General features: G+C 34.7%; 1 protein-coding gene across 1 annotated transcript; it reads left to right on the forward strand.

Annotated features, from left to right (window-relative positions):
* The first annotated feature begins 448 nt into the window (after positions 1 to 448).
* Positions 449 to 8,834, forward strand: LOC139888447 (bidirectional sugar transporter SWEET4-like). The gene is made up of 7 exons (XM_071871455.1): positions 449 to 534; positions 703 to 739; positions 1,509 to 1,887; positions 2,371 to 2,490; positions 2,641 to 2,767; positions 8,602 to 8,634; positions 8,707 to 8,834. The coding sequence occupies exons 1-7, from the start codon at positions 492 to 494 to the stop codon at positions 8,832 to 8,834; spliced, it is 867 nt and encodes a 288-aa protein (XP_071727556.1). The 5' UTR covers positions 449 to 491.
* The last annotated feature ends 2,586 nt before the right edge of the window (positions 8,835 to 11,420 follow it).

An 11,420-nucleotide genomic window follows, 5' to 3' on the forward strand; every position in this document is an offset into this window, starting at 1 on the left:
TATTTAAAGACAGTTTTTTTTTTCGGCAAAAATATTAATATATATATAAGAAGATAGTAAAGATCCGATGGAACATACAAATGACAATGATTGAAATTGAAAGAGCTCGCTCTTATCGTCCTACACACAAGACGAGTACACAGATTGAAAGAGAACGAGCTAATTAAAAATGAAATGACAACACAACGTGTAACCACCAAACCTAAATCTAAATATATCATAAAACCGAGCTCGTATTCAACCGCGCAAACACTACTACTCAACAGTCGCACACAAAAATGAACGCCAGGCACTCAAGCAGCACTAAACCCGAGGCCTATTTTCCGAGGATATTTAAAGACAGTTAAAAATGAGTTATTACATTATTAATTAAACTCTACATTCGTCACCCTTCATCTCTCTCTACAAAATATCATCTATATAAAGCACCGCTATTTCTCTTCTTTCATACCTACACATAATACTCTACTAATTTCCTTCCTCAAATCGCCATGGTTTCTGCAGAGCTTGCTCGCACAGCAGTCGGCATTATCGGTAAACTAAACTAATATATATCTCATCCGATTCAATCTTCATGCGATAGCTTCAATTACTGTATTTCTAATATCAATTTCGGTATAATATGCATGTGATTCACTTATAACATTCTGTTAATTTGTTGATTTCTACATGCATTTGACCTAAATTTCTGTTCGATTTCAGGTAATGTGATCGCTCTCATCTTATTCCTTTCTCCTGTGTAAGTTAATTTTACTTTATCCTCACAATTCATCTATACAGATATGTACGTGTATCTATATCTATATGTGTACGTATATTGATATTACCGAACAGATATTTTTAGCATTTCTCCACCGTCATGCTAACTTTGTGAGTTCAATACGTGTGATATTGCTAAATGACAAATTTACCCCCTCTCAATTGTGAATTTGAATGTATATACTAGCTAGATTTATGGAGTACTTTGAATGCAGTAAAAGGGTAAATCGGACATTAGATTAGTAATTAAAAGTGTGAAAGGTGAATTCCAACTACCTATTTCCCCATTTAGTCACGTTGTTTTGGATCTCTATCGGTTTATACTTCCACCTTTAAATGATAGGTTCTTAATTTAAATAACTTAATCACTTTGCCAATGTAATATTATGAAATGAATAAGTATAAGGTTCAATATATTTGTTGAAAACAAAATTAAAAAATTATAAAAATAAAAGTATTGCTAAACACTACAATACTAAACTTGCCATAAACAAACACAGATAAAAGAATTTGAATCTGATTGGGCTTAGTAAGAGAACTATTTAAGGTGGTTATTTAGATGCTAATATATTGAAATTGTCATGGTGTACATTTCAAGAGTATGAATTAGTAGTTTCTATGTTTTTAGGTACTGTGTTTTGAATTCATTGCAACCTTTAATTTATTGCTAGGAAAGATAAATTTTAAAGTTTAGTTTAGTTGACTAGATGTCAAGACTCATGATAATAAGGTCAAAAAATAAATTACAGGCCAACATTCATACAAATAGTGAAGAAAGGGGCAGTGGAGCAGTTCTCACCAGTACCATACTTAGCCACATTTGTAAACTGTGGGATATGGGTGTTGTACGGACTACCAATGGTGCACCCACACAGCTTGTTGGTGATCACAATCAATGGTGCAGGCTTCTTTATAGAGACTGTGTATTTGATGCTTTTCCTAATATACTCTGACCGCAAACAGAGGCTCAAGGTGATGCTTATAATGCTTGCCGAACTTGTGTTCCTTGGGGTTCTGACCCTGTTGACCATGACTGTTGCTCACACCACTAAGGTCCGGTCAGATATTGTTGGTAGTATTGCTATTGTTGGCAATATTATGATGTATGCAGCTCCTTTATCTGTTATGGTATGTCTCCCTTACTAGATATATATATACTCTATTCAATTTATTATTAAATATTAAAATCAATATCTATCTATATTATGCATTAAATTGGGTTATATGCACAAGAGAGCAACTAACAACTTGTCTTCGATTATTTTATATTTCAGATACTTGTTTACATAGTCAAATTTAATTGTTTTAGTTAAGCAGTTGTAATAACTTTACCTTCTAAGACTAGACATGAGTTAGTAATAAATCGTATGGAAAGGTGTAATGTTCGTTGTGATTATATAAATACGACCAGTAAAGTTTGACAAGATTATGCCAAAAATGCAATAAGATACTGGTTCTTCTTTATCTGTATGTGCTCAAATTTAGAGTTATGAAAGTTCAATAGTTGATGCCTTGATGGTAAGTTGTTTATAAACTGTAAGGACAAAAAATTGAGAATGGTTTGCTTAATGTAAATTGACTAAAAGATATTCGTATGTATTTGTGATGTAGAAACTTGTGATTACAACCAAAAGTGTGGAGTATATGCCCTTTTTTCTGTCTCTATTTTCACTACTCAATGGTATAAGCTGGACTATCTACGCACTGATTCGATTTGATCCCTACATTGTTGTAAGTCACTCTTTCCACTCTTTATTTCACTCGAAATCCAAATTTGCCTGTTTCATTGTAACATTTTTTATACAATGTTAAACATTCTAATCTGTGAATGAGTAATGTAACATTATGGATATGTGACCCTGTGTGTATGTTTGTTAACAGATACCCAATGGACTTGGATCACTACTGGGAGTAACACAATTGATACTCTATGCAACCTTTTACAAGTCAACAAAAAGACAATTGGCTGAGAGGAAAGCAGTTGCTGATATGGGCTTGGCTGAAATGGGCCAATCTGTGGGCTCTTTGAAGAAAACTAATGCAGTCCATGATGAACATCCTTAGAAGAACATCCTTAGAAGAAAACTATTTACATCTAGACCCAATGGGCCAAACTTTTATCATTCTTAGAAGAACATGAATATGCAGGTGTTGTCTTTTTTTTTTTTTTTTTTTTTTTTTGTTTTTAAGTGCATGATGCAGGGAAGATGTACGTGTTATACAAAACTTTAATGGTTAGAAAATGTTACCATTTGTTTCCTTATTAATTGTTATGCGTGCTCTTTCATTGAATCAGTTTGAAATTAGTTAAGAGATTTTGTGATTCAAGTTACTAACTTTTATAACATACAAATGTCATTCCAAATTGTGCTGTTTCTTATACGGACTAGTGTGACATAAACAAATGTACAGCAAAAATAGTTGGTTAGTTTGCAATTTATTGATAAGGATAATACTTAAATGTTATCCTTTGTTTATAATTATATATGTATAATATGTATATATGTATATGGACTCTATCAATCGATATTGTTTCTTGTGTACAAAGCTAGTCCATTAGCGCCATTAGGTTACATCAATTTGATTCAACTTAATCATATTTCAAGGTAATCAGAGCAAGGTTCGGCCAACTTTATGTTGGATGTGAAGAATATCAAAACAAAAGTCGAAGGAATCAGTTCAAGGGAGGAGGCGCGCCGCGGCCTTGGAAGGCGCGACGCGGCCTAACACATGAACAGAGCATCAGATTGAAGAAACCTACTGTCCGGAGTTTTGCCTTAGAGGCGTGGAGCGGCGCGGCCCCATCTGGGCGCGGCGCGGCTCATCTGACGGGGAGTTTCCATATTGACGTTTTTCTTGTTCTCCAAAGTGTTTCCTTGTTGTTTTTGGCCTATATAAACATCCTATTGTAACCCTCATGTATATGCACGAATTATATCAATAAAATCTCCTTAGTTGTTCCGTGGATTAAAGTAATCGACATTCGATTACATATAACCACGTTAAATCTCGCGTTCTTTAAATTTTCGTTTTTATTGTCTTTCGTTTGTCGAAGTGGGTGATTAATCTCAGTGATTAATCTTATTGTTTGGGTCCTATAACCCTTACAATTGGTATCAGAGCTCAAGGTTCGTGTTTGGATCGATGACGGAAGACGGTAAATTGAAGATTGAGCTATTTGATGGCAAAGACTTCGCCTTTTAGAAGATGCAAATAGAAGACTACTTGTATCAAAAGAAACTTTACCAACCTTTGTTGGAGACCAAACCCGAAGGCATGAACGATGCCGATTGGATGTTCTTGGATCGTCAAGCTTTAGGTGCGGTTCTTCTTGCACTCGCCAAGAACGTTTTTGGTAATATTATGAACGAAAAGACTACGTTTAATTGTTTGAAGGCACTCTCCAACATGTATGAGAAACCTATGGCGGCGAATAAGGTTTTTCTCATGCGACAATTGTTCAACACGAAGATGAAGGAAAGTATGAGTGCAACGGATCATATCAATGAATTCAACAATCTTGTTTCAAGATTAGATTGGTTGAAATCAAATTTGATGATGAACTAAAAGCACTAATCTTGCTTTCATCATTACCGGAAAGTTGGTCGGGTACGGTTACCGCGGTTTGTAGCTCTACCGGTACTACTAAGCTTGCGTATGAAAGAATTAGGGATTTAATTCTCGGTGAAGACACTCGTAGGAGAAGTTCGGGGGAATTGTTATCCGGTTCTTTGTTAAGTACCGACAACCGTGGTAGGAAAATTGATCGCGGTGTGAAGAAGAGTAAAGGGAAGTTCAAGAATAGGTGTCCATCGAAAGACTGAAGTGATGTTATTTGTTAGAGTTGCAATCAAAAGGGGCATTATCAACGATATTGTAAGAATGCTCCGGTTAAAGATGTTAACTTGACCGCAGAATATACTGAGGATGCATTAGTATTGAAAGTTCGGTGGAGTCTTGGGTCTTAGATTCGGGAGCTTCGTTTCACGCCACACCCACTAAGAGCGTGATGAAGAATTTTCGGTTGTATCAAGGTAATGTTAGATTGGCAAACAACAAAAGTCTCGAGATTAAAGGTATAGGAGATGTTGTATTTGAGACTACTCTTGGTTCTAATTGGACTTTGAAGAACGTGAGGTTTATTCCTAAGTTAAAGAGGAAGTTAATCTCAGTTGGCCAATTACATGAAGAAGGTAATGAGGTTACTTTCAAGAATCGCCAATGGGAGGTGATTAAGGGTAGTAGTGTCGTGGCACGTGGACATAAAAGGGGAACTCTTTATATGGTTGAGGTGTTTGAAGAAGACACGGTGATTGCTACGGTTGACGTTGGGGCTAGTTCTACTCTATGGCACCGAAGACTCGGGCATATGGGTGAGAAGGGTATGAAGGTTCTTAGTTCGAGTGGGAGAATTCTGGATATGAAAAAGATAGAGCTAGGGTTTTGCGAACCATGTACTTATGGGAAGCAAAAGAAGGTGACTTTTGTTAAATCGGGGAATTCGCCAAAGTTAAAGAAATTAGATGTAACACCCCAGGTAAACGTTCCCCGTAGCATGATACTGTCCGCTTTGCCCGTAGGCGCACGGATTTTTCTTGGCAACCACACACGACGAGCACTTTCCCAGGAGGTCACCCATCCTGGTAGTACTCTCGCCTGAGCACGCTTAACTGCAAAGTTCTCATGAGATCTGCTGCGCTTGTGGTCCCAAAAAACGTCATGCTAGGAAAGGTCTACACACCCTTATAAGGCATGCTTCGTTCTCCTCTCCAACCGATGTGGGACGGATGTAACACGGATGTTACAATCCTCCTCCTAATAGGACACAGCGTCCTCACTGTACACGTTTGGTTCGGGTCCTGGCTCTGATACCATCTGTAACACCCCAGGTAAACGTTCCCCGTAGCATGATATTGTCCACTTTGCCCGTAGGCGCACGGATTTTTCTTGGCAACCACACACGACGAGCACTTTCCCAGGAGATCACCCATCCTGGTAGTGCTCTCGCCTGAGCATGCTTAGCTGCGGAGTTCTCATGAGATCTGCTGTGCTTGTGGTCCCAAAATGCGTCATGCTAGGAAAGGTCTCCACACCCTTATAAGGCATGCTTCCTTCTCCTCTCCAACCGATGTGGGACGGATGTAACACGGATGTTACATTAGAGCTAGTTCATACGGATGTTTTTGGGCCAACGAATATAGAATCACATGTAGGTTCTCATTATTATGTTACCTTCATTGACTACTCCACTCGAAAGGTATGGCTTTACTTTCTTAAAGCTAAATCTGAAGTATTTGGTACTTTTGTGAAGTGGAAAGCTATGGTTGAGAATGAGACAAATTTAAAGGTCAAGTGCTTAAGGTTGGACAATGGAGGAGAATATGGTAGTCTTGAGTTTAAATACCATTGTGCAAAGCTCGGTATTAGAATGTTAAAAACGGTACCGGAGACACCGCAACACAATGGGGTCGCCGAACGTATGAATCGTTCGTTGAATGAAAGGGCTAGAAGTATGAGAATACATGTCGGTTTGCCTAAGATTTTTTGGGCGGATGCGGTTAATACGGCGGCTTATTTGATTAATAGGGGACCCTCATGTAAAGACCCGTCCTTATCCACCTGGACGAAATCTTCAACAGTTGGTCCCATTGCGATGATTGACTCCAAGTAGTATCCTTAGTATGAGCTAATGCACAGCGGAAGACTTAATTCGTACCTGAGAATAACATGCTTAAAAACATCAACATAAAGTTGGTAAGATATATAGGTTTGATGCTAGCAGCGTAATAACTATGGACAACAAGATTTCATATACATACATAATACACTCGCAAGTGTATGGAAAAGTCGTTGAGCACTTGGTAACCATACTTAACATTTAAATCACAGCAGCATATTCTTAAATAAATCCTACACCGTACCAAGTGTAGTAACGAAACGAAGTACTGTGCAACCGTTAAAAACTGGTCGTCCAGCCCGGTTGGGGTTGTCAGGCCCGATAGATCTATCAACAGGATTCGCGTTTACGCTCCTCACGTAAATATTAGCTACCAAGTATAAAGAAATATGCCATGGTACAACTCAACGTAGATTTTATTTTTGATCACTTGTGTCCATAACGTAAATCAATTATAAAAACAGCGCATGTATTCTCAGCCCAAAAATATTTAGAGTTTAAAAGGGACTATATACTCACCATACTGTATTTTGTAGTAAAAATACATATAACACCATTGATCAAGTTTAAGGTTGGCCTCGGATTCACGAACCTATATTAATTATATATATTAACACACATAATTGTAATCGAATAAATTTATATATAAATCTTAAATTATATATACCTTATATATTTAGTTTGTAATAATAATATTGTTAATTTGATAATAATAATAATCTTAAATGATAATTTTAGTAATAATGATAACTTTAATGAAAAAGAAAATCCTTAATAATGATATTTTTGATAAAAATGATAACGATAATAATGATAGTAATAATAATAATAATAACTATAATATCTATAAAAATCATACTTTTACTAATAATAATAATAATAATAATAATAATAATAATAATAATAATAATAATAATAATAATAATAATAATATAATAATAATAATAATAATAATAATAATAATAATAATAATAATAATAATAATAATAATAATAATAATAATAATAATAATAATAATAATAATAATAATGAACAAGTAATTACCTCCAAAGAATTAGGCTCCAAACAAAAAAAATAAATAATGCCTCAATCAAGACTCGAACCCACAACCTCTCGCTTAACCAAAACACTCCTAAATCATTTGTCTGAAACTGTTTTTCTGAATTTAATTACACCTAAACTATATTTAACCCAATTTCCTTTTATTTCGGCCCAACAACTATATGGATTCTTACAGCCCAACGGGATTTCTAGTCTCAGCCCAATCATCATACTATATATACGGCCCAACATGTTGCTCCAGCAGCTTGATTGTTGTTAGTTTAAAAAAAAATGTGCTGTAAGCTAGGATCGAACTCTAGATCACTAGTTAACCCAACACACCACCAAACCTTCCATCTAACTCTGTTTTTCTGTTTAAATACCCCGAATAATATTTATAACTTATATCTACCTGTTTTCTTTTTTTTTTCTTTTCTTCATCACAAGAATCAAACCTATTTTTAACACCTAATCACCTTCTTCATTATAATCACAGCATCATCATCATTCTCGTTTTGTAATTTCTATCATCATCTTATTCGGATCATTATCCTAATTACTAACATCATAACTATCGAATATCTATCATCATCGTGTAACATAAACCTCTCGTCACTGTCAGTATCTACCTATCATCTCATCGTCTTCTCATGCATCTCGATCACAATTATCACTATCATCATCAATCTTTTATTGTAACCGTAATCATTATCATCTTCAACGACCTAGTTCCTCATCAAATACATAACATCATCATCGTTCAATAAGTATTACCATTTGGGTTTCGACCAAAAAAAAAAAATTACAGCCCATCAGAAAAACGTATTTGGCCCACCAGCAGAATAAGCCCAAGAGTTTAACAGATGGTATTTAAAAGAAAAAGGTGTCGGTGGTGCTTGTTATGATTAAAACAGAAAAAAAATCCAACGGCTATAAAATTATTAAGTTGTCCCATGTAAATCACTTTACAGGATTAAAATACAATCAATTGTTATCTTAAACACTCCCCCTTTTATTCGTGGCCAATCACTATCCATCATCATCATTCTATATTGTTTTTCTTCGATTGTAACCAGTTAACGAAACAGAATAAAGGTAACGTAGCAGTAGCAGCAACGAATTAGTAGTCATAAGAGGTGATCGAAAACGTTTAAGTGGTGACTTCTTGTTGAATGAATCGAAATCAAATAGCAAATAGTAACTTGCAAATCATGTGTGGTTTAATGAAGGAGATGGTGATATGGGTGATAGTATGTTGATAAAACTCAACGATTTAATGGCGGTTGTGATGATGATTGATCTCGAACAAGAAGAGAAGCAAGAGACAAGCAAACGGTGGTGTTGGGTTCACAAATGAAACAGAAATATTGCAGGAAGTAATTGGGTTTTCATCGTATTTGTTTCATAAAATAACAGAAAAACTAAAAAGGATGGAGATGGTGTGTGTTGTGGTTCGATTGAAACAAGGAGAAAACAGTTCGATCATGTGTCTATGGTGTTAGTTTATTTTCGATAGAATTAAATAGATGGATGGTTTTCGGTTATGGTTGTGGCTGAACAAAAGAGGAACGTTTCTAAGTGGGTTTCACGATTGTGATATCTAGTTGAAGTGGTGGTGATTGTTTGGAGTCTCGAACATAAAGATACAATGGCCGGTAGTAGCTTTAAATGGGTGACGGTTTGGTTGTTTGGACAAAACTATAAAGAGAAGACGGGTAGTAGTGTAGCCACAATGAAACCGTTTGGGTTGGTGTTCAAGATTATGAGGAAAAAAAAAAAAATAGTTAGGAAGGTGGTGAAGTATATCTATATACGCATATAAGCCATATTATATAGATAAAGAGTAAAGAATCATAAACAGTAATTTGATATGTGAAAATGAACGATTAATCCAGTGATAAGACTTGATTGAGGAATTTTTGTTTTGTATCAAGATTAGGTCGACATATATTCACAAGTAAACAGAGAGACAGAAGAAAAAATAAAGTAACTGATTAGGATAGATAACAAATCCAAACGCGTAAAAGAATATATCTGATTTTTATCTGTAATTATATCTTTATTATTAATATCTACACATATTTGTATTTATTTTATAATAAATCTTATAACACTAATGATAATATTCTTAACATTATAAATAACAATAATAAAATTTATAATCATAAGATAGTAATGATAATAATAATATTATTATTATTATTATTATTAATAATAGAAGTAAAATAATAATATATATGTATATATATATTTACAACATTTGTTCGTGAATCGTCAGGCTTGGTCAAAGGGTAACTAATTATCCGAATGTGGATTTCAAACTTTCTAGACTCAACATTTCAGATTTTGCTTATCGTGTCGGAAACATATAGAGTTTAAGGTTTAAATTTGGTCGGAAATTTCCGGGTCGTTACAGTACCCACCCGTTAAAGAAATTTCGTCCCCGAAATTTAGTAGAGGTTGTCATAGAAACAATAGGAATGTTTTCATGACAAATATGAGGTATTAATGGAGTTTTATCAGTATTGAAAGATATAGATAAAATAATTCGATCATGTGAAGCGCACGAGTGAATCTATCACAAAAGAGCGAAATGTGTAAATAAATATATTCGTTTCAACCGATGACGTAGTTACTGTTGATTTCCGGGATTTAAGGGATTTAAAGAAAATCTTGAAAATCTAAAAGATTTGATTCTTCGGCGAATAAGGAAATTATGATCTTCTTTGATTTAATGCGACAATCTTTTTCTATTTCTCTGTCAGGTACTTCACTATAAATCCACTTCTTCGTTTCCTTATTTTTCACAACTCACATCCTCTTCTCTTTTCTCCCTCAATTTATACCTTAAAGTATTCTTTAAAATGCTTCATCCCGTCCTGATTCTTGTTATACTTCTAACTTTCATATCTTTAATTCTTCTCTTTCACTTACCGCCAGAAGAATCTATTTACTTCTATCATTTTCTCAGAATTATAATATTTTTAATTCTCCCGTGTCTTTACGTTGCAATACGTATTGATATACACGGTTTGTAAATCCTGGGTGGTTTTCGGCCTTTGTATTCTTCATTATTTTTCAAAGCTTCATGTTTTCGTTTTCTCTTCCCGACTTTGAGTCAAGCGAGTAATGGTTCGGAATTCGTAGGTATGAAATTCAGAATGAATATAGCTAATGTTCTTAGAAGGAGATGGAAATGACACGATTTTGATTTGTCAAATTACCAAAATATCCTGGAGGAGATAGAAATATCAAGATGATATGTTCCTAATACGTTTGGAGATTGGATAGAATGTAAGAGTCGTGTAACATGGCACATGATGATGGTACTGTGAATCATCATATTCCATTAGAAACTCAACTTAACTTAATGTAATATAATGACGTTGATCAAGTGTCATTATATTATACTAATTCATGTATCAGTTCCCAACACTACTTCAAAACATTCATATTTTAAACTCGAAGGTTTCAGAATTTAGAAACTAACACAGTTTCTTTTATGTTGTAACGCAAATATTACGGAAGGATAAATGATTTCAGATAAAGATAATTGTGAAAATATCTCCAGAATTATGGAGAATATATATAACGGAAGATTTGAAGATATCTTATAATATCTAAGATAAGATGATGATGAAGAATATCAGCTGGAAAGGTTTAGAATAAGGAGTAGCGTTCTTACTAACGGTTTCAGCAGGCACTGAATCATTTGAATTCTTTGAAAGCATGTTCAGTCCTTGTATTTGTTCTTTGTTTCCTTCACGGTTAACTCAATCCATTTTTCAGTACCAAATTTTCTATCGAACGTTCCTAACACTCCCTTCTTCATCATCAAACTTTTGGCCATTTAGGCCATCTACAATTTTACTGTTTCCTCTGCATTTAATGCAGCCATATCTGAATCGTCGGTTATCAATCCAAGGTGTTTTCGGGCGAATTG

Source organism: Rutidosis leptorrhynchoides, chromosome 2, assembly GCF_046630445.1.
Source record: "Rutidosis leptorrhynchoides isolate AG116_Rl617_1_P2 chromosome 2, CSIRO_AGI_Rlap_v1, whole genome shotgun sequence".
Classification (NCBI taxonomy): Eukaryota; Viridiplantae; Streptophyta; class Magnoliopsida; order Asterales; family Asteraceae; genus Rutidosis; species Rutidosis leptorrhynchoides.

Bases quoted from the DNA above. Each gene is read 5' to 3' on its own strand.
- LOC139888447 (XM_071871455.1), top strand. From the start codon at position 492: ATGGTTTCTGCAGAGCTTGCTCGCACAGCAGTCGGCATTATCG. The intron at 535-702 runs GTAAACTAAACT...GTTCGATTTCAG, and splicing joins CACAGCAGTCGGCATTATCG to GTAATGTGATCGCTCTCATC. The intron at 740-1,508 runs GTAAGTTAATTT...AATAAATTACAG, and splicing joins ATCTTATTCCTTTCTCCTGT to GCCAACATTCATACAAATAG.